This window comes from Penicillium waksmanii (assembly GCF_028829765.1).
Source record: "Penicillium waksmanii strain IBT 27052 chromosome Unknown utg000001l:1.0-4852451.0:1.0-4856178.0, whole genome shotgun sequence".
In the NCBI taxonomy this organism is placed as follows: Eukaryota; Fungi; Ascomycota; class Eurotiomycetes; order Eurotiales; family Aspergillaceae; genus Penicillium; species Penicillium waksmanii.
In genome coordinates this window covers 2,637,403-2,663,219 of record NW_026643248.1, presented here as the reverse complement: position 1 = coordinate 2,663,219, position 25,817 = coordinate 2,637,403, and the positions used below count along the sequence as shown (strand labels likewise).

Below are 25,817 nucleotides of genomic sequence, written 5' to 3'. Positions count from 1 at the left end.
GAAGGAGAATGAAATTTAAGTGAAATGGCGATCCGCGATGGACATTGCGGACTGCGGGACGGGACCCGCGGGATCGGAGACCCCCCCCTGGCCTAACTGGCCCCGTACCTTACACCAAAACAAAACAACTACAAATAATTGGCAGATCATACTACAATTGATTTGCTGTGAATTAGTTAATTCAGATGACGTACCAACAGTCTTCATGCATGTCGAATTCCCATTCATTCCTCCGTAAAATGGGCCATCTTAGGTCGATGGAAGTACTCATCTCTCTGCAGAAACCCACACGCCATGTCGGATGGCCGCAATCCGAATCGCCGGCCCGCTGATTGGCTTGAACCACAGCTCTATACGAGTACACAGGAACGCGAGCCCGAGATCTGCTATGGTGAAGTTATTGTCAGCATTGGAATACTTTGCCTGGTAAGGGTGACACAAAAGTTAAAAATTCCCGATCTTTCTTCTTCCCAACTCCAATCATCGCAATTATCGCAATTATCGCGGTGTGACCTCGGGAGACATCTCAGTCAGATGGCTCCTTGGGTATTGCCGGGCGTTTTAGATAATTCAGGAGAGGATTTCTCCAGTCGGCACGATGTAAAAGATACATGCTCAGTAAATACTGATAAAAATATACTATACGTTCATTATTTCCACTGTGTGTGAGAAGGCATTGATCTATACCTCCTTATTTCTCCAGACGAAGATATAACAGTCCAATTGTTGCGCATCGGGAGCTTCCTTTGCCTCATAGACGCGATGAGATCTGCGCTGATACTACAGTATTTGCTCACTGCCATTAGTTTCACTCATGCCCTAGGCCAGCGACCATCTGAGCTCCGTATCCAAACTTCCAGTGGGACGGTACATGGTATCTACAATGACACTGCGACTACCGTCAGAGGCTTCCTCGGAATTCCATATGCGGAACCCCCGATGAATGAACTACGATTTGCACCACCACGAGAAAAATCACCCTCCTCTTCCCCAATCGATGCCTCGTCATTCAGCAGTCCTTGTCCGCAGACATGGAGTTGGTCGAACAAGTCGATCCTAGATGTCCTTCCGTACAACGTATGGAATTCAGCGGCAATTTCGGAAGATTGTCTATACCTAAATGTGTGGGCTCCTGCCGCAAATCACCGTGACCGAATGGTAGACAGCAAGGCGGCCGTGATGGTATTTATCCACGGTGGTGACTTTGGATTTGGTGGCACATCAGTCGCCTACTACGATGGCTCCAATATCGTGCGCGATAATGAGAAGATCATCGTAATCACTATCAAGTACGGTGTCTCGTCACTTTTCATCATTGGATGATTATTGACCTCGCAGCTATCGACTCAATGTATTTGGCTTTCCGAATGCCCCCGGATTAGAGCCTTCAAGGCGGAATCTCGGATTGCAAGATCAAGTAAGCATATGAATGGGTCCCAGACTATTCTTTACTTATATCAGATCTTTAGAGGTTGGCAATCGAGTGGATCTACGATAACATCGCTCAATTCGGAGGCGATCCGGGACGCATCATACTCTTCGGACAATCAGTTGGGGCAGCTTCTGCTGACATATACTCCTATGCAGTAAGGGGATTGCTTCAAGTCCTTGTGTTCTGTTCAATATCATAGACGTGGCTTGCCTAATTAATTTCATATAGTATCCAGATAATCCATTGATCACAGGGATAATTATGCAGTCAGGAACTTACACTACAGGGCCTATATTTCGAAGTGAGAATAATTGGAACCGTCTCTCGAATGCTGTCGGTTGTGATTCCGGGTTGGATTTGATGGGCTGCATGATGCGAATCCCAATGAGCAAGATCGTTGGCACCATGGCCAAGGGGAACTATACTTTCCTTCCGACCGACGATGGATTAACCTTTTTCAAAGATTTCCGGGCTAGAGCCAAGGAAGGAAAAATGGCAGACTTGGTAAGAGCTTCTCTCGCAAATTCCTCGACTCTTTGCTAATGTATTATTGTCTCCGGAATAGCCAACACTAGCAGGCTTCAATAATAAGGAACTGGCATTCATCTATCCTTTGCAGGCAAGTTCTATCAACGAGTCGAGCGTGCGCCAAGATTCTCAGGCGTCCTTCAACTGCCCCCTTCTCGAAGATTTGCAGTAGGTCTAACGTGATGGTTTCCATTGTCGAACCCAAGACTAAGCTGTGCAGGTTGCGACTCGACAACAGTATACCAACTTGGAGATACCTATATCAAGGAAGCTTTCCGAATCTGAGTCCAAAGCCTTGGCTTGGTGCTTATCACTCTTGTACGTGATAGTATCTCTTTTTCAGAAGACTACTAATTTTCTCCAGCCGAGATACCTTTCATCTTCGGGACGTACAATGTGTCAACACCATACTCTCAGCCTGCATCAAAAGCCGAGATTGAAACTAGCAGATATATGCAAGGTAGTCGAGATAAATTCCTTCCCTATAACGAAGCACATTTTTATCTTACTAATTGAGAATATAGAAGCATGGGTTGCATTTGCCAAAGATCCCCGTCACGGTCTAAGCAATTATGGGTGGCCACAGTTTAATTTTCAGAGTCAGTATATTTCTTATGAGTTTATACTCTTTGAAGTCATCTATGAATCTCAAACTGATGCTCTACTATTCTTCTTTGGCAGGTGATTCATTGGTCAATCTTGGTGTCGGGAGCAAGTCGCCTGCAAGTTTGACGTCGGCATTTTCGTGGGATAGACACTGCAACTATAGCGATTCTATAGGGCAGGGTGAAGAACACTGAACTGACCTGATCCCCGGCTTATATAAGATCTTAATAAAAGAAGTTCATCCGAACAGAGAAGTCACAGCATTTAGCTCCAGGGGTTCAGCTGAAAAATGGAATAATTGAGTCAAATGGATTTTTATTTAGCCCAAGGTCACTCATTTATTATTGGTCTGGACCTGTTTTCTCTGAGACAATCTGGTGGAATTTTCCACCGATGGAGTTGCAGCCTTGGCGGAGATTTAAGTTGTACCTTGATGCCATATATGGATAGTTTCCGGCCAACGTGATGAATGTGAGACGACGGCGTCGGTCGGTGGGGTCCGGAACTGTCTGGATCGAGACATGCTCAAACGTCCGCTTGTCCATTTCAATCCGAAGTTTTTCCGACGTTTAAAATCACCGTTTCCAGTATTCAAAAACAGCAATATATTTGCCTTTGTCGTTCTTTATCGAACTTGTTGTCAATTTTCACGGTCGTTCCATCGCCTAAGGGTAGGCTGCAGACTCCACCAAAGTATCTTTTAGTTACTGGGATCAGGCAACCCTGAAATTTGACAGGGGCTCGCCTCCTATGTCATGGATTCTTCAGACTAGTACTTGTAAATGTAGAAGAGGAGTCACACGGTCGCAATTTGTATAGGGGATTGGCGGAAACTGGTGACGAAACTCAAGCCACATTGACTTGCGTATATCCGCAACTCTTCACCTTTATGCACCCCGCGTCCTCCCCCAAACTAATTTATCCGGTACTACTTGCTGTGGTGGCATTTCAATCGAGAACGGTTCTTCCAAGTCGGAAGGCGGACGCGGTGCCGTTTTCTTGAGGGGGGTGATCGGCACGATGGCCATGTTGCTGATCGCTTTAGCTGGGCCCTCTAGGCTGGTGTCATCCTACGATTAACCGGACTGTGGAGTCACAATCTTGACTTGAGACAAAGTTGCTCCGTGCTCTACACGGTACAAGCATCCACAGGTCCCTAGCCGGAGAAACTTCCGTATGGAATCGACTCCCTTATAAAACGGCCAACTCCCTGGCACTGGCAGGCCGTTCGATTTCAATAAACAAAATACTCTACTCAACCTAATCCTCGAATCTGCAAGCCAGTTCATTCCTTTCTTTCAATTCTTTCACCATGAAGACATTCCTTGCTCCTCTTTCCGTCCTTTCGCTCGCTCTCGCTGGTCTGAGTAGCGCAGCCTCCCTTCCCACCAAGACCCTCGCCAAGCGCTCCGACTTCTGCGACCAGTGGGGATCCGTCCAAACCGGCAGCTACATTGTTTACAACAACCTCTGGGGTCAGAGCTCCGACACCTCTGGCACCCAGTGCACCGGTGTGGACTCGCTGAGCGGCTCCACCATTGCCTGGCACACCAACTGGTCCTGGTCCGGTACTTCTAACCAGGTCAAGAGCTTCGCCAACATTGCTCTGCAGTTCACTGCTAAGCAACTGAGCGCTGTTAGCAGCATCAAGTCTGTCTTCAACTGGAGGTAAGTCGAAGGCAGTCAGGAATTCTTTGTGATGAAAAGCGCTAATCACATTGTGAACAGCTACTCCACCACCAACATCGTCGCCGATGTTGCCTACGATCTTTTCCTCAGCTCCAGTGCCAACGGCTCTGAGGAGTACGAGATCATGATCTGGCTCGCGGCTCTGGGTGGTGCCGGTCCCATTTCCTCCACTGGCTCCGCCATCGCGACTACCACCATCAACGGTGTCAGCTGGAAGCTCTACAAGGGCCCCAACGGCAGCATGACCGTCTACAGCTTCGTCGCTGAGTCTACTACCACCAGCTTTTCCGGTGACCTGATGGAGTTCTTCAACTACCTCATCAACAACCAAGGCCTGAGCAAGAGCCTGTACCTTATTGATGTCCAGGCCGGTACTGAGCCTTTCACTGGCACTGCTGACCTTAAGGTGTCCTCTTACTCCGCCACTGTCGCATAAATTGAAGCAGATGTGAGTGGGAGAAGTATGCCATGTTAGTAAATAGCATTAGGGATCGATCTGAAATCAATTCAGCATTATTCCTATCGCCTTTTGTTGGAATAGTATATTTTTCTAGAGTAATACTTATCATCTATATTAATAGTCGATATGATACGTAGCTGGAAACCTTCCAGCCTATAACTACTGGCATAAGTTATTATACATTATTGCCGCCGACTCCACTCACCGACGCAAATATCTCTGCCCATACTTTCACCAGCTGCATTACTGTATCATGATCTGTTTTTTCAACAGTTTCCGATACAAAGTCCACCGCATCTAACCCGGGCGCCTGCCAACACTGCTCGAAGTATAGCTTACCTCGCTCACCGACCATAGCATCCGAGGAAGCAAAATACGCGCGAACACTGACTCGAGTCCCTGCCGAAGATTCACGGGCCGCTAACGTTTGAACGCATTCTGCATAGTCCGAACAAGCACCCCAGTCCTGGCCATCACTCTTTCGAAGACATTGGAGAGCCTCGCTATTCGCTCCCGTCGTGTTCTCATTAAACATTAAGGGCACGGCGAGGCGGAAGAGCTCAGCCAGATCTTTTTGCGATATTCCGGCATCGCGTTCAATAGCCTGATCTTCGGCATTGGGATGTGAGTGGTCGTTACCATCTGTGACATCACTACTTCTTGACGACAATTGATTGAACAGAGCACCGCTTGTTGCTAGGACGGGAGAAGCTTGGGTGACGAAGAAGCGCGGGATATGGTGCCACAGTGTGAATGCTTTAGTCGGCACGTACCGTGCCATTTGCATCGTCGTAACGCGCGAGTGCTCAAGATCAACCCAAGGGGCTATGAAACGGGAAGGGGTTCAAGTTTAGATTTTCGGAATCAACATAGCTGGGATCAGATGGATGGATGGAAATACCTATAAATGTAATAGCTGGATTCACCAGCTCTGGACATTTTGCCCACGTATTAAGCAAGTACATTGTGCCAGCACTATGGGCGACTAGGCTGACGCGCGGAATGCCGAGATGTGCTAAAAGCCGCGGCACCAGGTCGGTCCATGCGGCGATTCTCTGCGCAGGTGGGACATCTGTCGATGCGCCCATTCCTGGTCTGTCGACGACGAGCAGACGTACACCGGCGTGTTCAGCGAGCGGGTGCAGAGGGACGCCCAAATACCGCGATGCAAACATGCCTGGCAGAAACAACAGGGCGGGGCCTGTGGGACTCCCAATGTCGGCGAAGGAGACGGTTAACTCTCCGCATATCGAGTCGAGAGTGACGCGCTGGTGAAAGCGGGAGGTAGCAATTAAGCTATGAGGATCAGACATCCTGGGTTGTTGTTAGTATTAGGAGGTTCACGTTCCAAGGTTGAGGTGGTCGCTGACATGGAAAACGGGCGGGTACAGAAGCTCCGGTCCCACGGGTGTGGGTCAGTCACGGGTGGGCCGTCCGAGTCGGGCACGACTGAAGTTATATTTTTGATTTGGATGGAAACAGTATCTGTTCTTATACGTGATGTGCGAATGGGTGACTCGTGTAGTGGGGAAAAATTAAGAAAAAAGCAGACGTCAAACTTGAACTCGAGGGCGTCAAGTTGAAAATATATAATAAGTCTCTGGGGTTCCACACTGCTGCTCCTTGCTATAATAGTGCTAGTGCACCCTTGTTTTGTATACCAGTTTACGAAGGAACCAATCACAACGACTTCCAATAGTATGAGAACTTCAAGCAAGTTGGAACGCAGGAAAATGGTATCATTTCAGCTGGTTATACAGGGAGATACTACCCGTGGACTATTGTTGAGGCGTGGGTGCCTAGGACATTTCAGCCTCAGGCATCCAGGCCGCCGTCCTTGCGTCTCTAGCCTGAGCCTGAGATCGTTGCGCTCTCTTCTCTCTTCATACTATTACAGCCTTTAACTTTTCATCTATACATCGCCTCCCATCACCGACTACTAATTATTAACTACCATATACTAGCATATCTTCAGTTTGCTCAGCTGACCTCGCTTCGCAATGGCCCCCACGAAATGCCAAGATTCCCTCACACAGCAACAACATAACTCAGAGACAACACAATCCCTTGGAAATTCATCATACGAACAGCCAAACTATCTCACTATCTCCCACTACTACTCTCATCTCACTTGGAAAAAGGATGCAAGTGAATGGTTTTCACTAGCAGAGGGCGCTGGAATTGCCCGAGATCGTGACGTTAATCCTACGCCAAATGGACATGGGCACCCTGCTTACCTCTCAACGAGTCTGTCATATGAGGGCGGACTTGATCCGCGAGTCAAAGACCCTCCAACGAGACCTCTACTTCTTACCTACTATCCATGAAGGCAATGGAGCGCCCCGATATCGCAACCCATTGCTTGCCGAGAAATTCCCATTCCTAAACCAACTGGTGGATCTTAACGACGAGCAAAATATGCCTTTGAGGGGTCGAGGGTGTACGAGTGGAGTGATGTCAGCCTGATAAATTTAGATTTGTTACAATCTACAATGAAGTGGGAGCAGTATATGCGCCCCGAAGCAAGCTGGCGCCGCATGCTGACGTACCAACCACCCGTATACACGGTGGGCAAGTTCGGTGGAAGGAGCGGACGATTCGGTACACGCTGGACCCAGTCAAAAGCTCCAGAACAAGCGAACAGCCTCCAAATAGAAACACTCTGTAATTGGATTGCCAGCTTACTACTTAAGTCGGAGTGCGAAATCTCGATATATATTGGGGGAAGCTTGACTACTGATGTCAAGCAGGTGCATCATGGGAGAGCCACAGGCTGGCGGTCTAGGGGGGGTAAATGGTGTCTGGAATAGAACGGCTAGGGAATTCGATCTTGTCCTAGCTCAAAAGTATCCCTTTGTGGGTTGTCCGCAGTACGATTCCGATGGCGAAGAAGAAGCTCGTAAGCCGACCCAAAACGAGTCCATTCTGGCGCAGATTTATGGGCTTCGCCAGGAAATGCCTAGGACATAAAAAGATCTGGATTTTGAATCCTTCAATGAGGGCTGTGATAGGATTGTATTATAGTGAGTCGGGTTTATGCATGTATCATAACGCCATGGATATTATGCTCCTCTAAAGTAGTCGGTTCGAGTTGTGTGTAGGGGACGCAGGATCAAGGATGCCGTTTCAGCTTGCGCCCTGTCCGGACTAGCCGCTGAGACCCAACGGTTCCTCTCCTGAAACGAATTACTACCTCATCGTGAGACAGTTCTTTGTTTCAAGACGCATGTCGTTCGTCAGCGTCCAAGCCACGGCGGGCCCTCCATGAACACTGTGGAGACCCGGTCCAACAAGTCGTTCTGGCGTTACCCTACAGTTGAATGAAACAGCCGTTGCGTCACAGAGAAATTGTCTCTTACCATAATCATAGTAAAAGATAAATTGTCAGCTTCAGATGTAGTGCCCAAGGCGAATCAACTCTTTCCGCAGAACGGAGGCGAGTGTTCAGTGGACCATGAGGGGCATGATTGAGAAGGCGCGTATTCGTTGCTAAGAATAACAAACGCTATGCTAATCATAGATTTAGCTTGATGGCTGCATTCATGGTATTATTAGTAGCCCTAGATGAGTTATCCAGACGAAAAGGGTCGCGAAGCGCTTCGTGAAGAGAGGAAGTGCTGTAAGCGCTGGCGGAGGAGAAGGGCGCTTATATAGAAGTACCAGGAATCCCATCCGAAAATAGGACAACGGTTGCTTTTTTTAGCCCACAGACCCTAGGATGCAGAGGAGATGACGGTCGGAACATTGCATGCATTGCCAGATGTATTGTTAGATGCATCGATAGCGTGGGAATATCACAACAGACTGAGTGGCGGGGGATCAAGTCGATAGATCGACTACCTGCCCCCCCTCCCCCCCCCAAAAAAGCCAACCAAGGCGGAAAATTGATTCCCCTCATGCGAGGTGGCAGACTATTCCACCGCGTCCCACGGTCAGGAATCATTAAACCCTCCTCCCGGACTAGAGGGAGAGGGAATAATGCCCCCCCTTCTGATGCATCTGATCGCGTTGTCATCTGGTATGTCCAGTTTCCAAGGTTCTTCCCCTCGAACACGCTGCGCGACCCACTACTCGTGGCGGGCCGTGTGACAGGGGTCATTTGGCATGGAGCAGGGATCCCCAAAGTGCGAAAGGGTGGGGGACTCGCACGGACATGATCTTCTACGGTCGGAACCTGTCAGTTTTTCCGCAGTGATTGGGTATTTCGCTGGCACTGCGGCGTCAAATTGAAACTCGGATTGCCACATTGTTCTATGAGGCTGTAGGTTGGTTCTTCGCTCTAGTTTCGGACCGTACGACCTGAGCCTAATCCACCTATGAGCCTGGCAGAAAGACTCCCAGCTGAAATTGGGGGCCCCCTTTTTTCGACGAGCCAGGGTGAGGGTCGTTTTTATCTCGGGTTGCCCTTTTTACCCTGTTTCTTGAGAGGGTGATACGGGTGCGCAGTTTTTGTCGTTTGGGGAAGGAGATAGATAGAACGGCAGTAGAACTCACTATGTAACTATCCACGCAGAAGAAGGTTCCAAGCTATGTGGTTTACCGTGTCCCGAACCATCTCCTGTCCCGGGTGGGACGTGGTGGAATCTGACCTGGAATTTCCCCCCACGTCTCCCGAAGGAGATATGAGACGGTCGAGAGTTTCATAGATGATCTAAAGTACGGAGTAGAAGTACGGAGTAGGTAGAATCCATAGGAAGGCTGGGCAATGGGCATCGGTTCCCTGGCACACCAAAGGATGTCCCCGACACCAGGGGAAGAAGACCAATTGATTGGAATTGAGTGGGAAGGCTGGACTCCACTGCGGGCGTTCAGTGGGCCTAGCGTTGATCTCCTCGCAGACTCGGTGGAGTCTTGTCAGCGAGTAGCTGGGTTTGCGATCATCTACTTGCGGTCATAGAAGCGCTGGGTACTTCGTGGTGGCGACCAGGTATGCTATTATTAGGGTTGTAGGAGGGAGAACAAATTGAAGCCTTTCTAAATAGATGGCTGGGAAGAGATGGCCATATTCGACGCGAGGTAGAAGAAATAGAACCGCGCAATATTTGGGAGGCAAATACCAATGTACTGAGAAGACGTGATGAATCTAGGGATAGGGGGGAGGGCACAGACAAGGTCTGATAGACAGCAATAGTGTGCATACCCGACGAGGCCATCAATCGTTTGACTTTCTTTTTGCAGGGCCCCAGGGCCTAGGTATTCAGGTCCGTGTAATTCGCCATCTCCACTACATTCCCCGACAAATCAAGGCCTATCGCCCCTCCCAGACCCCCAGCGCGCGCGACAAAGGATTGAGCATCTCAGATCCAACTATGCAGGCTTGCTCCAGCTCCTCCGCGACCCCCTGCCCCATCCTGCCCTCCTTCAGGGACTCTGACTGGCCCAGCCAGCCTTGCAGCTTCCTAGCCAGCCGCCCTCTGGCGCATACCGGAGCTATATGTAGTGAACTCTTCCCACTCGTTGGATTCTTCACGGGAATCATCCACATGCTCAACGTCGTCACCACACTTTCCTTACCCTTTTAATATTGTCTTTTATCGCTCGGTCGCTCCCTCAGTCTCCTCATCCCATAAACCCACTCGATTCAATAATCATTCAAGACAGCGTCTGCTCAATCTCAATCTATTGCCATAGTACGGTGGGCTGTCTCTCGGCTCAAATTCTCCGCGTCGGCAGGTCTCAGTCTTTCTGGAGAATCCTACAGTTAGGGCTATCGATAAGAGGGTTGACACGACAACCTCTGCTATCCTTACAGCAACATTCTTTTTTAACTACACTGCTATATCCTGCTGGTTCAGGAATTCCTTACTATTTCATTTACATTGTGCCTCATCGACGTGCTTTGTCTTCCACTTTGTCTTTGTTCATCAGCGATACTCTCCGACGACAAGCTTATTGTCTCGTATTGTCTCCTTGTCTCGGCTCAAGCACAACGGGCTTTGTGACGATCCAGACAACTGGTTGCATTTAATTCAACAGCTTACATCTGATACCCCTCCCACTCCCGGACTTCACCAGCTGGTTTCTATAAGCCAGTCCAACACCACTATCCAACATTCATCATGGAGCAAACCACGATGCAATCCTCTACCTTCAATCGAGCAGCTCTCAATGAGTTCGTCACCCAAAGAGTCTCTCGCGAGATGGTAACGCACCTAGCTCGTCAGGCTGCCCGGGTCATTCGCTGTGAAGCCCATGTGACCAACACCGTCAACCAAAATGGCCAGCCCACGCCTCCCTCGACTCCTCCAATGGAGGAATCCGACTCCCTGCCACCGCTTCCTACCATCGAATCATTCATCGCATCCCTCGTTGCCCGATCGCAGGTCCAAGTGCCTACCCTTATGAGTTCCCTCGTGTACCTCGGTCGTCTTCAAGCCCGTCTGCCTCCTGTCGCCAAGGGCATGCGATGCACCGTCCACCGGATATTTCTGGCCTCTCTGATTCTCGCAGCTAAGAACCTTAACGACTCCAGCCCCAAGAATAAGCACTGGGCACGTTACACTGCAGTGAAGGGGTATGAAGGATTTGGCTTTTCTCTGCCCGAGGTCAACTTGATGGAACGTCAGCTGCTCTTCCTCTTGGACTGGGAAACCCGCGTGACTGAGGAGGATCTTTTCATCCACCTTGAGCCATTCCTTGCTCCCATTCGTCAGCGCATGCAACTCCAACACCGCGAGAAACTGGCACAGGAAGAACAACAGCGAAAGCAGCAACAACACCGTGAATGGTATGACTACACTCTCCCCTTAGCAATGAAAATAATCAGCTAACCTTTCCTCCAGGCGACGTCTGCATGCATCGGCGGACCTGCTGGCCAGCCGCCTGCGTCGTCAGAAGGTTGAAGCTAGAGGTGATAATCGTCGTGCTGTCGATACATCTCTGCGTCGACTTCCTAGCCATGTTTCATGTCCCAACATCCAGAACCAAAACAACTCACCCCAGTTCGTTTCTGAGCATGATCGCTACACTCCTTACAACCGTCACCGCACTTCACCCCACCGACCTGGGCGGTCCATCTCACCTCCCTCTATCCGTGATGTCCCTGGTCTGTCTCATGCCGAGACTTTTAACTCCCTATGCTCTCGATCATCCAGTGTCGCTCCCAGCTCCCGCGGAACCCCAGCTAGCATGAGTACATGCTCTTCTCACGGGAACGACGATGTCATGGTCAGCGACTCGAACACAAGCCCCTCCACCTCTTTGACCCAAGGCTATGTCAACGTTGGCTTTGAATCCAAGCAGCAGTTCGAGCCCATCCGCCAACCCAGCAAGAAGATCAAAATTGGTGGCCACCACCATGGTAGCGGCTTCGTCGCCAGATTTATTGCTTCCACTGGATCCTACATGGGAGGCCGCATCGGTCGCCCACACTCCTAAGCGAGCTGGCCTCGTTCCGTCTCGTCACTAGTCGCTTTCTTTCTGTCTTCACTTTTCTGATTCCCCCCACGCCTTCTGTTGCTTCTTGGCAAAAAAATTTACCATCGATATGTATTCTTTCCGATAATACCCTTCGTTTACGCCGCCGAGACTTGATTTTTTGGACGTTTCCGTCATGCGAATGACTTTGAATCCTTTTCAACATACTACTACCTCTTTCTTACACTCTTTACTACTGCATTTTGGCCCCGGCACCGGCGTTCTTTTTCGTCTGATCTACATCATCTTTCGTCTTTTGTCTGTTGGTCGCATTCTCTCTCTGTGCTCGGGATTATGGGTTTGGTTGGGACTGGATGTCTAGACGCTTTCTGATGTATCTTACGCATGTACTTATCCCTTTTTACACATGGTACCGGCGTTTGACGGACTCATAATTCTATTACATACACGTGAATTCCGCATCCCTTTCCTTGAAACCTTCCAAATCCAAAACATATTGGTACTTGTAGATCTTTACCCTGGTTGGGCCGCCCGCATGACGGGGAACGCGGCATGATCAAGCCGACTCCAGGTGCTCGACCTGCAGCTTGCCCACTTGCTCAATCTGGATTTCGTCATGCTTGGTGTACGCGACTTTGTGGACAGTATACCATGGTCTCTGATCGTCCGGTGGTATCCTAAACATCTTGTCAGTGTTCGTGAAGCTTTGGGTAGTGTTGATCATGTGGGGCGGCAGCTTTACCGGCATAGCGAAGTAGACATAGGCCAGCGATATCAGGCATATACAAACAAAAAATACAAAAGCACCCCATTTCTGGCTCGCAGCAAGGAGACTGGGCATAGCCCGAGAACAGCCGAAATAGAAAGCCCAATGAAAGCCCATGGCGATGGACATATTGAAAGACCTTATTCTTGTCGGGAAGATCTCCGACCAATCAAGTAAGGAATGCTGAACCAGCCAATACTCCACGCCACGGCATGTAAATAGATAGCCACGATGGCGCCCGTTGATGCTCTAAAAATGTTTGGATCGCTGCTAATACGGTCCACACTGAAGCTTTTCATAGCTCCTAGGTAACCACCCACATATGCCAAGGTAACGATTTGCAAGATGATGCCAGTGAGCAAAGAACGACGTCGACCGATGAAGTCTACAACAAACAAATAACATAGCTCCAAAACTGAATTTTCCAGCGTGAATGGATCACACATCCAGCGGCCCTTTCTTCTGCGAGGTGATGTAGAAAGACTTTATGCTAGGGTATTCTCACAGATTGAAGCTTGTTCAAGGAACAGCGGAGAATCAAAGAGCTCTCATGATCTTTTCCAAACCTTCATGATTCTCGCAATCGGATCTGTTCTTTCTTACCGGAATGGCGCTACTATGCACCACCCATATGGATATTTTGTCTCGGCTATGAAGACTTTAGATGATAGCTTTCTTGCGAGAGGCCTAGAATCTATTCAGGACCTCCTTCTTATAGGAAGATTCGCAATCTATTATCATATCGGTAAATGAATTTTGCCCCGTTCCTCGGGTCTTATCGGTGAGACTAACCTTAATATAATTTAAAGGGACCTCGATCTGGGAACTGACAAGACTCTGCATGAGAATGTGCATCGAGCAGAATTTACATCGACTGCCTCTTTCTACCTCTCGCACGGGTCTCATGCATGAGCAACTCCAACGACGAGTCTTTTGGGGATGTTATATGATCGATCGATACAGTTCAGTAACTCTCGATCGCCCTGTTACTATACACGACGTATCAATTCAGGTGGAATTTCCCGCCGATGCAGATGATGAAGGAATCGAAGCAGCGGAGCAATCTGGATCCTCCCCAGACTTAGAGAAAGTTTTCCATCACTATCTGCCTTTTCCACTTCTTGCTGAGCCCTTTTGTACACAGAGCTATTGCGGACTAAAAAGTAGAGAATAGCACGCAAGGAAGTGGTAGTTGTGTCACTTCCAGCAAGTCTATAACTCGAAGTTAATATATCTGCTCCATCGTTCAAGCAATTGGAGCTTTCTGAGTCTTACAAATTATTGCTCAAATGATTTATCATGTCGCGATTGGATAACGGTTTGCCCTTCAACTCTTCACTCCGGAGCCATGTTAGAAAGTCGGGCCGATGGCCATGAGTTCCATCGAGGGTTTTCTCATGATCATCGATGCATTCTTGGGTAATCTGTAATACCATGAGAATGACGCCAGATTCGATGAATTGAAAACAGGGAGGGAGACTCACATTCACCATAGTTCGAAGCGGGTCGGCGATCTCAATAAACGGCTGGGCTGTCAAAAGCTTTGCGACCCAGCTGTTCCCCATCAACCATGGATGTAGCGCCGGAACTTGTCCAACGACTCCTACATATTTTAATCCAAGCTCAAGACCGCCGATCATACCCATGACTTCTTCACGTTTCTCCCTAAAGCCAAATCGGCGTCGGAAAGTGATGGCTCCGATCACATCAAAAGCATACCATTGTAGTCACACACCCAGATCTACCTTTTGGCCTTGAAGATGTTTCATCGCATCAAGAAATATACTAGTGCATTCATCTGCAAATGGTTCCAAAGACTTAATTGACGACATGGAAAATTTCTGCGCCACAGGTCGCCGCAATGCTTGGTGGGCAACTGGATCTCTTATAGTAAACAAGCTAGGCATGGTTTCTCCTTCAAAGGTCGGACTGAAAGCATTATAGAATGTTGACTATATTTAAAATTAGAAAAATGGTCAATTCGCTACTCAAAGTACCTACCTTGACAAACTTGCTGCTGATTCCATATATAGTCGGAAGCGCCGCGGGGTCAGAGATGTCGACTGTGTTTGGACTTGTTCGAACTATAGGTCCATATTTCTCATGTAGGCTCATATAGAAGTTTGGAGCATCCCCTTTGGCGATCCTGAAAGGGCGGTAGAGATATGTTAAGCGAGCCATGATAGGCCCGGGGATCGATCTTAGTCCGGGCTTCAATGCCGTTGTAACATATGATATAAATATGAGAATACCAACGATAAAAATAATTAAACCTTTGAAGCCATCCCGCTGGTCAGTATATGCAGTGAAAATACTCATGATGGGTGTTGTTTCCATATTGAAATTATTGACCATCGTTTCGGACACGATATTTCGTAGTCATGCAAGGCCCAGACAGATACCTAGATTCGCAATTATATAGCAAATACATATCAAGTAGATGATCTCCCCGCATTTTTCACGCCGGGTCGTGCGGGGGAAGCGGTCTCTTGCCACTCGGCCTGACATGCGGGACCTATCACAACTTTTCAGCTGAGGGCCAATTTATTAGGAAATTCATTGGAGGTTTTGCATGAGATGATAGATTCGGACAGTTCTTAATGATTTGAGAGTTTCAGGACCTTTATCAAGTAAACTTTCTAGCTCTTCCATTGCCAGATAAAAAAGGTCAAAATGTAGGCCCCTTTGAAGAAATCAGATCCTGGGCATTCTGGAATACAATCCGTCTACTCGTCTGAGAATCAAATATAGCCCCTAGTCCTTCGTCAAGCCTCTTAGCAAGGCTTTCAGCTAAGGGTGCTGGAGTATATGGGTAATCACTTCCATATAGTAACCTGGATGAATCTACCAATCGCAGTATACCATGAATCTGGTCGGGAAATGGAACCCCAGCAAGATCTATGAAAAAATGATTTTGCAGGAGCTGTTTAATCTCGTCTTCCGTAATCGATTTCCCCAAGAGGAATGCGGAAAATTCAGCGATACGTGAAACAAGGGGTGGGAAAGCTGCTCCGCAATGACAGACGATGTATCTGATCTTGGGGCATCTAGCCACTGTTCCAGAGGTCAAGAGACTAGCCAGAGCACGGCTTGTGTCAAACATGAATTCCATGACCGGACTGGGCACTCCATGCATCGGAGTTACATGCTCCACTGAGCCATTGTTGATGTTTTGAATATTGCAGCTGGTTGGATGAAAGAAAGCAATGGTAGCGCGCTGATTCAATTTCTCGAAAATCGGCTTCAGTCGTTCATCCCCGGGATATATTCCATGAGAATTGGTCAATATCTGAAATCCGATCGCACCTAGATTATCCAGCGCATGGTCAATCTCGGCCAGTGAACCTTCGATATCGGGCAAAGGGAGCGAGGCGAAGAACATGAACCGCTTTTTGTTCTCGACGCATATTTTGGAAAGTTCCTCGTTGACTTGACGCGTCAATTTCCGTGCTTCGGTATTATTGCCTGGGGTTAAATGTGTACCAGGCGACGACATGCTCAGAATAGCTTTTTCGATTTTCAAGTTGTTCATCATCTCTATATGTGACTTTGCACTCCATTCCTGCAAAATGGTGTCAGAAGCTGATTTGACTGACTCGTTCAACTGCGACCCACTGGAATAGCCGGCATCCCATCGGGGTGGCCCCTCCCAGCGAAATCATTCTGGAGGCAATATTCCCGGTAAGCCGGCGGTACACAATGTGCGTGAACGTCAATTCTTTCCATTTTCAAATGGTGATAGGTTCTCTAAGTGAAAGTTACGGAAATTTGTGAGAAATTTTGGACTAGTCACGGATCGAGCTCGGGGATCGATGGTTGGAGCGGGGAGGTCATGAATAGTCCCCGCAATAATTGCTTGTGAGATTAGAAGTACACGCTAAACGAACCAAATGCGGTCGTATGTCTTTAAAATGGCGGGGCTTGTTCCAGAGCCCCCCTGCATACCTGACACGGGTTTTCTACATAGTAAAAGCATTTCTACACCGCATGATCTTGGCACCCATGGCAAGCACATAGTATATTCTCGGTAAATTAATATCTGAAAGTTGGATTCAACCTGCGATCAAATAAAGTCTGCTGTAGGAATTTCCCTTGGCTCATAAATATATCCACGCGCAGTGAGGAGTCTGATCTGAATGAGCTTGAGAAACCGATATGTGTTATCTAAAATGGGGGTTTGAACGCCTTCCCTCCGGGCTACACGCAGGGCGTTTCCTAAAATCACCTCAACTTCCACCGGATTACCTTTATCCACGTCAACCAGCATACTCGGACGAAAGGATAATTCAATGGGCGTTGCGTCAACCATTTCATTCACAATATTCTCCCCGAGATCATAACCGTCGGCCTTAGCAATCGCGGCCATTTCAGCCATGCCTGGTCTTATCAGGCTATGTTCACCACCGGACCGCCGTATAGCAGCATTATCAAGCTGAGTGATAGCACACATTGTGTTGTAGATACCGTTCCATAGGGCCTTTCTCCATCGGTAGTGAACTATGTCCTGCACGACCATAGCATGCTCAATACCATTGCCGTTATAGACCGATGCGAAGTCTTCCAATATACCCTGCTCATACTTGCGATCTAGCTGTGTATTATGAAACACGCCCAGATGATATCGATCAGGGTCATCGTGAATGACATGACCATTTCTTTCGTGAGCACCAATGTAGCTTGGACCGGAGAGAACTGCATTTGTCGGAAATGCATCAATTATCGAAGGCTCGGTATAGATTCCATTTTGTAGTAAAACAATGGTAGTGTGATTGGGTGTCACGCTAGGCGCGATTATTTCCGCAATATTCGTAATCTCAGGAATATTCTTCATTGTGACGATAACATAGTCAAATGGACGTTGCAAGCTGGCGTCGGGAATTTTGCTGACCACTATTTCCAAAATTAGTGAGCGCTCAGAGAAGAGGTGGGTGCTTAGTTACCATGACTCGGTCTCCAGCCGGAAAGCTTTCCATGATCAACAGACTCTATCTCAAAGCCATCTCGCACCACCTTTTCGTAGTTTGAGCGGAGTACTGCAGTCACCCTTGCCATACCAGATCGTTCAAGAGCGACGCAGGCCATCGTGCCGACTCCGCCCGCGCCAATCACGAGAATTTCGCGCTTTTGTTTTTGTGGTAAATGTGACATCTTTATTTTCAGAACAAAAGTGCCAGTTTGATTTATTTCCCATGCCCAATTGCCACAATCCTGTGTCTCCGATGACTTTCTCAAAATAAAAACGAAAAAAATCGTAACCCCCGCACCGACCCCCCCGCAGCAAAGCCAAATATATTATGTAAGTGCGCCTTCCATCTACATTGATAAGACGTTTTGAACCAATGACGCCCTCCTAGCTTGTAGCGGTCTTCCTCATATAACGGAATTTTGATTTAATTTAACATAAATAATGAATGGTTGGTGTTTATGCCAAAGCTGTCAGTTCAGTAAAATCCATTCGAAAGGATATTCAAATTCGAGTATTTCATTTCATTCATGGCCAGGCTTTTTTTATTATAAATATTCTCTAGATAAGTATACCAATTGACTTTACCCAGCTCATTTGAGATGACATCCTGGTGAAATTATTTCGTGAATTGGTCTTCAGGACCATGTATCCGATGCAAATCATTAAGTGGTACTTCATCGGTATGTCTGTCTGTTTGTAGATCCTGCCATGAGTTCTGAGCCAAAGACCATCCAACTGTATCCGAACTTTCCCCAAGACGTGAGAATCCGGACTCTCTTTTCACCTGTTGAGAACTTGGATTATAACCCGGTCGCGGTGGTTGGTTTGTGGATTGATTTGTGAGTAAGGCCCGAGGAATAATCTTCGAAATCAAAGGCCAGAGCGGAGGCAAACAAGCAGCGATGATGATGGTGCCACTTTCCAGAACCGTCCAAATGCCGAGCTTAGCAGATAACCCTACCCCTTGTTAGTATGCGCTCTAGCTATAATTACGGCGCATATGGCTGGTTGGATAGTGATAAATAACGTACAGGTTGGGTCGGCCATGCCAGTAGCACTCACTTCAAAAAATGTCCTCATGCGAAAGATACTTGCGACGGTACCTCTATTTCTTTATTAGTAAATTAGTTGCGGGGATCTTTAAAATAACTTACAGGCTTCCCAGTAGAAAGACCCCCGTCAGAGCGAGCTTATGCCCTATGCGGGTATGTAGCTTCCATATGTATGGCAAGGGCAGAATCAGAATCAGAATATCCGTAATGATATTTGGAGGCGAAACATATTGGTAAAAGGCTTGCTGATCAAAACACGAGCCTCCGATTATCGCTTTGTTCCATGTAAAAGCGATTGGTGAGCATTGAAATATCGCAGCAAAAAGCACGCCAAGGCCATGGCCGATAACAATCGCGCCCACAATATATGTGATGATTCGAAAGGTGCGAACTTGGAAAATTCTTGTGTAGAAGAAGAGGATCGAGATTTTTGCAAGCGTCACGCTGAAGGGAAAGTCGAGTATCTCGTTGGCGTAGAGACCCTGTTGAGATACTGTTTATATGAAGCCACCTATTCGATTCGAAGGGGCCTTACCTGGTTCAAAATGATCAATTTTTCAGGTGAATTAGCGACGTACTCTAGGTGATATCCTATCACTCCTCGTTTGGCCACTAAAAAGGTCTTCAAGTTAGCAAGCAATCATTACTGGTATCACGGGCACAACATACGATAAATATAAACAGCTGATTGTCCCAAACTAGCCATCTGTGTAAAGCATTTAGCATACTAGTGTGGACAACTAGAATACTTCGGGTTGATCAAGTTTCTCACCAATGCTGGAATAATGAGATAATCATCAATACCGTAGGCAACCTTTTGGATCTGCCTTGTGTATAACCGCCCCCCCAACGACTAAAATCTGGACGATAGCAATTGCGATTGCTACGCCTATCAACTGCTGGCCGCAGTAGGCAATTGAATCGCTCATGGTAGCTCTGCGTTTGACAAATCTCTGTCATACTCTGATGGAATTTTTGTAAAATAGAGAAAATGGTCCTCAAATGCTCGAATTTCATTCAATCAATTCATCCCGCCAAACGGGAAGTTTGGCTTTTTCGCTCCAGAAGGATTCAACTATGTGGGTCAATCCTGGTAAGGAAGGGGCATAATACGAAGTCGATGGCCTAAGATCGTCCAAATCACTCAAACCTAATTTCTTCTCCAAAAATACTCCACAGAGTGAAATTGTTTCATTTCCATACAGGTATGATGGATTTCGTTGACGTGGGTGTACTTGAAGGTTTGCATGTTTGTGAGGTGGGTCTGAACAAATCTACCCCGTACTGTGCTGTACGCCGAGCCTTTCTAGACAATCACCGAAACGCCACTAATCAACGAGACTTTCCCAATTGACACATGTTGAAGTTAGTGTGAAATCGAGGTTCGGGTTCGTATGATGCAGTCGGTATGGTAATACTAGTAGGACCATAAGTAGGCCTTTTCTCTTTTTTGTCCTAGTTCGTAGTATCACTTTGCAATCAACATGAAAGCTGAGTTTCCTGGTTGATGTGTTTTCTAGTCTTGTTGACTACAGACTGAAGCTTGATTTAACAGGCTAAATATATCACTTCCCTGTCGCGCCACTGAGTTTCTAGCGCTCGGTATTTGACTTCGATTGGGAGGCGAATGGGGGCCAAAATCGGTAGCTGCATTTGTCGTTGATCATCTGGTTTTGAAGAAGAGAGATTTCCCCTGCCCAGGTTTTTTTTGGTCCAAAATTCCGGAAAATCACAAATGTCGTTGGATCTGATTTTCCCACGGGAGCAGGTCAAAGAATAAATTGGATCGGAATTGGGAGTGGGCCAGAAATGCAAGCAGTGCCCGGAATTCGCCCGGGGATGGGCCCTTGTCACACTAGGAAGCGCCCGGCCCGGGCCACTTGGTTAATAGATTTAACGATGGTGCCTCGCCCAATGTTGCGGAATCGGGGTAAAATCATTAAGCAATTCTAACGGTTTGAAAATGACGCAAAGCACCTTCATTTCAGAGAGAATAGCTTCATTGGCCGAGGATGCAAAATCCCAACAGCTCGATGACGAGACTCGCGCGGCTGCCCTAAATGCAGCCCGAGACTTAGTGGCAGCACTGGAATCGCCGGTGGAGAGGATTCTTCAAGATGTTGTGTTGGTATGTCATCTTCTGGTGGTTGTACTCTTTCCAGGAGCTATGTTAAGATAGCAGAACTCCCCTATCCTGATGGCTTTACGTATGGGGGTACAACTAGGCATCTTCTCGCAAGTCAGCCAGAACCCAGAAAAAGGAGTCAGCTGCGATGACATTTCTGAAAGCTCCGAAGCAAGTCCGATTCTTGTTGGTCAGTTGAAATTAATTGGGCGGAGTCGCCTATTTTCTTGCAACGTTCAACCAAACAACAGTCCTCCATATTTGCGATCAAGCCCCATGCCCTATGTAAAGGCTGGAGCATAGATTTGATCTAACTTATATATTATAATAGCTCAAGTTCTCCGAGTTCTGGCCGCTACAGGATATATCAAGCAACAGGATGAACAATTCAAGCCGTCGGCTCTCGCGATGGTCATGGCAGATCCAACGATTGAAGCAACAACTCGAGCTTGGTGACTCACAAATAAGCTCCTCGCTCGAGAAGGAAAATAGCTAACATCAGTCAGTTTCGACATCGGAAATGTATGCACAATGAAAGCTCCGGAGTTCTTTCGCCAGAACAACAACAAGTTTCCTGATTCGATTACAAACACTCCCTTTCAGCTTGGAATTGGCACCGATCTGACCTACTTTGCATGGCTCGGTCAGAATCCTGATTTGGCCAGAGACTTCCAACAATGGATGACTTTGAAGCAGCGTGCTTCCCCGAATTGGATCGACTGGTTTGATATTCAAGGTTGTATAATAGATGGCGCCGAATCACAGTCATCTACGAGTGTTCTTTTTGTAGATGTTGGAGGCGGGGAAGGCAGCTATATGAAACAGTTCCAAGAAAGCTTCCCTGGGGCATCTGGCCGTTTGATCCTGCAGGATTTACCGCATGTTATTTCGGGTATTGAGAATCCACCGACAAATGTCGAATTGGAGTCCCATGACTTCTTCGCTCCTCAATCTATTCAAGGTATTATATCATTCAGTCACCTCAATAAACCAATCTAACAGGCGTTTGTAAGGTGCTCGAGCATATTTTATGCACTGGATTCTCCACGACTGGTCCGACGAGCATTGTCGCTCCATTTTGACCCACATAGTGGATGCGATGAAGCCTGGATACTCGCGACTTATCATTCACGAGCATATTCTCCGGGATTCTGGATGTGATATTCCGTCAGCATGTATGAGTGTCATGATGATGGTTCAGGTCGCAGCACTTGAGCGCAGTGAGAAGCATTGGCGGGACTTATTAGGTTCTGTTGGTTTGCAAAACGTCAAATTTCATCAACCGCCCGGAACTGGAGAAGGAATCATCGAAGCTACCAAATAAATTATAATCCGCCAAATAGATTGTATAAATACCTGGCTCTTGATATTGGTTCTGAATACAAACCAAAAATCGCCAGTGACTTCGGAGTTCTTCATTGAGTGTGGACACTCTATCATGAATGCTTCATCGTCCACCCGTCCACCTTTTATTGCGAACTCTAACAATCTTCTAGTTAGATTTCTCTTACTTCTTTGCAATGCCTTCAACAACCTCTCTTTTTCCTCTAGTCAAATTCTAGACATAATTTTTCTTTGCGAGAATGATGCTGATGCTCCAAGTGAGTTCAAATCGGCTGCAGTCAACCAATCACCTTCCAGATGATCATTTTGAATTCATCATCCCGACCAGTCGAAATTAAAACAGTGAAATATTTACCGAGATCACCCGCCACGTCTACCTTTAAGAATATTCCCAGAATTGCTCAGCTACACTGATCGCTTCCCGAAACTTGACAGCCCTTGACAGTTGAAATAATATCAATAGGAAATGTGTCTGGCTGCCTCCCAGACAAATGGGTATAATTTACAAATCTACTCCATAATTATTGACAGAGTGATCCTATCCTCGTTTGTTTTCGAATGATAGGCCGAGTTTGGATCAAAATGACCAAGGTCAATCGCAAGTCATGATGTAGGCGATAACTTACCGAGGGGGAACACGATTATAAGAGCCACGCGATAGGCGTAGCGGAACAAAGTCCGCTCGCAGCTCATTATTGGCTTGAACGACTCAGCTTGTAAGCACTCACTGCCGAGAGATAAGCGGGGGTGAAGAGCTCAGATTAGCGGCGCCTGCCAAATTTCGCCAAGCCGGCCTCTTTCGAGGCTGCTGATTTGATGGAAGCCATCATGTTGCTTGTTTCCCCACACTTTGCCTTTTGAACTCAAAGATAACGCGGTCCAGGGCCTTGGGTACAAGCTTCTCCGCACGATAGACGATGAGTTACATTGCTGCCATGTTGCTCTTAAATACTCGACAGTCTCGTTTCTGGCTCGATGTGTATCATACCCTCTGAGCATACTTTTCAACTATATTGCGAATTCATATCTTACGGACCTGACCTTCTTGACACCAGGCATGGTGAATGTGAATGAACACGATCATGATGAGGGGTTCTGGGCCCCGGGAACAGTCGTGCTAGAGGATGGTAAGGCACTGCCCTCTCGGTCGGCTTAAAAGAATATCTAGTCTGTTCCCTCATACTGACCTGTATAGTTCATCGCACGAGAGACCAGATTATCTTGTTTCCTACTCCCAGTGCCGACCCGAATGACCCCCTTAATTGGTCGACTTCTCGCAAAGCCCTCAACTTCACCCTAGTTAGCTTCTTTGTCCTTTGGACTTTCGTTCAGCTCGATATCGGCTTCACGGCATGGGGCCCCATGGAGTCTGAGCTTGGCTTCTCCGTTGATATTCTCAATGCTGGCGCTGCGGTCAACTATGGGGGATTGGCGATCGGATGTTTCTTCTTTATTCCCCTCGTGCACAAATATGGCCGACGACCGATCTACATATTCAGCTCCGCTCTCCAATTTGCATCGTGTATTTGGCAGGCTCAAACGTACACCGTCGGCAATTTTATTGGTGCAAATCTGATCTCAGGTCTAGGCGGAGCGATCAGTGAGATTGTGGTCCAAATCACAATTGCAGACATGTTCTTTGTTCACCAGCATGCGACTATGAACGGCTGGTTCGTTATCTTCCAATCCGCAGGTGCTTTCCTTGGACCTGTCGCATCGGGTTATATCGTCGACTCTCAAGGATGGCGTTGGATGTGGTGGTGGTGTGTGATTTTCTTTGGGATCACATTGTTCTGCGTCATTTTTCTCTTTGAAGAGTCGAAATATGTACCAGTTCTTGATGGGCAACATGTCGTCTCTGCACCATCACCGAATAGCCAGGCAGTTACTGCTACTACGGAAGGAAAAGATGAGATCACAGCAGACATGAAAAAGACAGTTTCTGAGCCTGCTACAAGCCAAGCGGTAATAAACTCCGAGATCAAATTAAAGACTTACTGGCAGAGAATGGCATGGATCACGAAGACAGATGAGCCTCTTTGGCCGCACTTTTACACCCCTATCGTGACCCTGTTCACTTATCCGGCAGTCACTTACGCCGCTCTCACCTATGGATCTACGCTGGCGTGGTTCGCAACCATGACCTCTCTTCAAGCATCGTACATGCTGTTACCACCATATAACTTTGACGCGATCGGCATCGGCTTGATGAATGTCGCACCTTTCGTCGGCGCGCTCTTGGGCTTCCCCAGTGGTGGATATCTTAGTGATAAGTCCATCCTCTGGTTATCGAAGAGGAATGGCGGTATCTACGAGCCCGAGATGCGTCTTTGGCTTGCACTTCCCGTTGCTATCTTGGGTCCAGCATCGATCTTAATGTTCGGTCTGGGACTTGCTTATGTATGTTCATCGTTTGTTCAAAGTCACTCATTCATCAGCTAATTTTCTCCCAGGGAGTTCACTGGGCACTTCTCGCTGTTGGTTTTGGTGTCTTTGGGTTCACATTGGCTGCTATAAGCGGCATATCGCTTTCTTACCTTATGGACTGTTATCAAGACGTATGTATTCCAACAATCCCCTCCCCAACAAGAACTTCGAGGAGCTAACGTAGACGGATAACAGGTCATTGGAGATGCTTTGGTCGGCGTGATCTTCATGCGTAATATCATTTCGGTTATTGTTCTTTTTGTTCTCACACCCTGGGTGGAGGGTATGGGTCTACAAAATCTCCATGTACTTTGCGCAGTTGTCGCCTTCTTAGTCTACATGATCCCTGTTCCCCTACTTATTTGGGGTAAGAAAGCACGGGTTGCCACAGCGGCAAGCTACAGGAAGTTGGCGGCTACTCATGTGAGCCACAGGATGGTCTAGCAAGTGTTCGGTATAATCTACAGTCTAGCTCTTAATTCAGGAATTTATCTAGTGAAAGTTTTTCCCATAAAGGACACGAATTGGCCAACTGGGTCGGCTTTGCTTTCCCCGCAAAATGTCTTATCTCCCAGCTTAACCTCATTCAGTATGGTCCAGCCGCTTGTGCGGAACAGTAAGGTACAGCCGAGCTTATCAGGTCATTTCTCCGCATTCCAGCCTCAGAGCCCGTAGACCAGCTACAACTGATCCTGTGATCATGTTTCTACCAAGAACAATCCCATCATTGGGGCGAAGTTTGGAAACAACATACCCAGGGTACTAAGCCAAGGAGTCGTCTCGATTGTCTGACAACTGTTTACTACTCTCTGATTCAAATGCGAAGTATGCGTTCCGGCTATCTGTTTACAGATCATGGAATACTGATGCCTGTGCGTCAAGAATAGGGCGGGGCATAAGATAACATGCCCTCAGAAACCAATTTAAACAGAACACCAGTGCAGATTCAAGATGGCCACTGCCAGTTCTATGAGACGAGCCTGTGACCCGTGTCATAATCTCAAGGAGAAATGCAGACGACTTGACGCGGACATCTCTTGCGAAC

General features: G+C 47.5%; 14 protein-coding genes across 14 annotated transcripts; 7 read left to right on the top strand and 7 right to left on the bottom strand.

Moving 5' to 3' along the window:
- Positions 1–294: 294 nt before the first annotated feature.
- N7481_000965 (uncharacterized protein) lies at positions 295–2,132 on the top strand (the record flags this gene model as incomplete). The annotated part of the gene is made up of 6 exons (XM_057260184.1): positions 295–426; positions 787–1,289; positions 1,339–1,417; positions 1,470–1,586; positions 1,661–1,936; positions 1,998–2,132. 6 exons carry the CDS (start codon positions 295–297, stop codon positions 2,130–2,132), a joined length of 1,242 nt encoding a protein of 413 aa, XP_057128016.1.
- Positions 2,133–2,142: 10 nt separating this feature from the next.
- Positions 2,143–2,645, top strand: N7481_000964 (uncharacterized protein; the record flags this gene model as incomplete). Its single annotated transcript, XM_057260183.1, has 3 exons — positions 2,143–2,278; positions 2,325–2,420; positions 2,485–2,645. 3 exons carry the CDS (start codon positions 2,143–2,145, stop codon positions 2,643–2,645), a joined length of 393 nt encoding a protein of 130 aa, XP_057128015.1.
- A 262-nt stretch (positions 2,646–2,907) lies between these two features.
- Positions 2,908–3,111, bottom strand: N7481_000963 (uncharacterized protein; the record flags this gene model as incomplete). The annotated part of the gene is made up of 1 exon (XM_057260182.1): positions 2,908–3,111. The coding sequence occupies one exon, from the start codon at positions 3,109–3,111 to the stop codon at positions 2,908–2,910; it is 204 nt and encodes a 67-aa protein (XP_057128014.1).
- Positions 3,112–3,878: 767 nt separating this feature from the next.
- xgeA (putative endoglucanase) lies at positions 3,879–4,691 on the top strand (the record flags this gene model as incomplete). Its single annotated transcript, XM_057260181.1, has 2 exons — positions 3,879–4,234; positions 4,295–4,691. The coding sequence occupies 2 exons, from the start codon at positions 3,879–3,881 to the stop codon at positions 4,689–4,691; spliced, it is 753 nt and encodes a 250-aa protein (XP_057128013.1).
- A 138-nt stretch (positions 4,692–4,829) lies between these two features.
- On the bottom strand, positions 4,830–6,028 carry N7481_000961 (alpha/beta fold hydrolase; the record flags this gene model as incomplete). The annotated part of the gene is made up of 3 exons (XM_057260180.1): positions 4,830–4,868; positions 4,921–5,540; positions 5,617–6,028. The coding sequence occupies 3 exons, from the start codon at positions 6,026–6,028 to the stop codon at positions 4,830–4,832; spliced, it is 1,071 nt and encodes a 356-aa protein (XP_057128012.1).
- A 1,179-nt stretch (positions 6,029–7,207) lies between these two features.
- N7481_000960 (uncharacterized protein) lies at positions 7,208–7,685 on the top strand (the record flags this gene model as incomplete). The annotated part of the gene is made up of 2 exons (XM_057260179.1): positions 7,208–7,505; positions 7,555–7,685. 2 exons carry the CDS (start codon positions 7,208–7,210, stop codon positions 7,683–7,685), a joined length of 429 nt encoding a protein of 142 aa, XP_057128011.1.
- Positions 7,686–10,774: 3,089 nt separating this feature from the next.
- On the top strand, positions 10,775–12,092 carry N7481_000959 (cyclin family protein; the record flags this gene model as incomplete). Its single annotated transcript, XM_057260178.1, has 2 exons — positions 10,775–11,442; positions 11,498–12,092. 2 exons carry the CDS (start codon positions 10,775–10,777, stop codon positions 12,090–12,092), a joined length of 1,263 nt encoding a protein of 420 aa, XP_057128010.1.
- Positions 12,093–12,648: 556 nt separating this feature from the next.
- N7481_000958 (uncharacterized protein) lies at positions 12,649–12,987 on the bottom strand (the record flags this gene model as incomplete). Its single annotated transcript, XM_057260177.1, has 1 exon — positions 12,649–12,987. The coding sequence occupies one exon, from the start codon at positions 12,985–12,987 to the stop codon at positions 12,649–12,651; it is 339 nt and encodes a 112-aa protein (XP_057128009.1).
- Positions 12,988–13,847: 860 nt separating this feature from the next.
- Positions 13,848–15,177, bottom strand: N7481_000957 (cytochrome P450; the record flags this gene model as incomplete). The annotated part of the gene is given in 4 exon segments (XM_057260176.1): positions 13,848–14,118; positions 14,134–14,554; positions 14,594–14,810; positions 14,860–15,177. 4 exon segments carry the CDS (start codon positions 15,175–15,177, stop codon positions 13,848–13,850), a joined length of 1,227 nt encoding a protein of 408 aa, XP_057128008.1.
- A 349-nt stretch (positions 15,178–15,526) lies between these two features.
- Positions 15,527–16,354, bottom strand: N7481_000956 (amidohydrolase family protein; the record flags this gene model as incomplete). The annotated part of the gene is made up of 1 exon (XM_057260175.1): positions 15,527–16,354. One exon carries the CDS (start codon positions 16,352–16,354, stop codon positions 15,527–15,529), a length of 828 nt encoding a protein of 275 aa, XP_057128007.1.
- A 567-nt stretch (positions 16,355–16,921) lies between these two features.
- On the bottom strand, positions 16,922–18,006 carry N7481_000955 (ketopantoate reductase family protein; the record flags this gene model as incomplete). The annotated part of the gene is made up of 2 exons (XM_057260174.1): positions 16,922–17,748; positions 17,799–18,006. 2 exons carry the CDS (start codon positions 18,004–18,006, stop codon positions 16,922–16,924), a joined length of 1,035 nt encoding a protein of 344 aa, XP_057128006.1.
- Positions 18,007–18,440: 434 nt separating this feature from the next.
- N7481_000954 (uncharacterized protein) lies at positions 18,441–19,729 on the bottom strand (the record flags this gene model as incomplete). Its single annotated transcript, XM_057260173.1, has 6 exons — positions 18,441–18,781; positions 18,856–18,929; positions 18,979–19,358; positions 19,412–19,488; positions 19,546–19,582; positions 19,649–19,729. Coding segments are annotated over 6 exons (990 nt in total), but the record flags the coding sequence as incomplete, so codon positions are not given.
- Positions 19,730–20,821: 1,092 nt separating this feature from the next.
- N7481_000953 (uncharacterized protein) lies at positions 20,822–22,325 on the top strand (the record flags this gene model as incomplete). The annotated part of the gene is made up of 5 exons (XM_057260172.1): positions 20,822–21,004; positions 21,059–21,191; positions 21,333–21,453; positions 21,508–21,962; positions 22,015–22,325. Coding segments are annotated over 5 exons (1,203 nt in total), but the record flags the coding sequence as incomplete, so codon positions are not given.
- A 1,077-nt stretch (positions 22,326–23,402) lies between these two features.
- Positions 23,403–25,216, top strand: N7481_000952 (uncharacterized protein; the record flags this gene model as incomplete). The annotated part of the gene is made up of 4 exons (XM_057260171.1): positions 23,403–23,472; positions 23,541–24,745; positions 24,799–24,903; positions 24,968–25,216. The coding sequence occupies 4 exons, from the start codon at positions 23,403–23,405 to the stop codon at positions 25,214–25,216; spliced, it is 1,629 nt and encodes a 542-aa protein (XP_057128003.1).
- Positions 25,217–25,817: the final 601 nt, after the last annotated feature.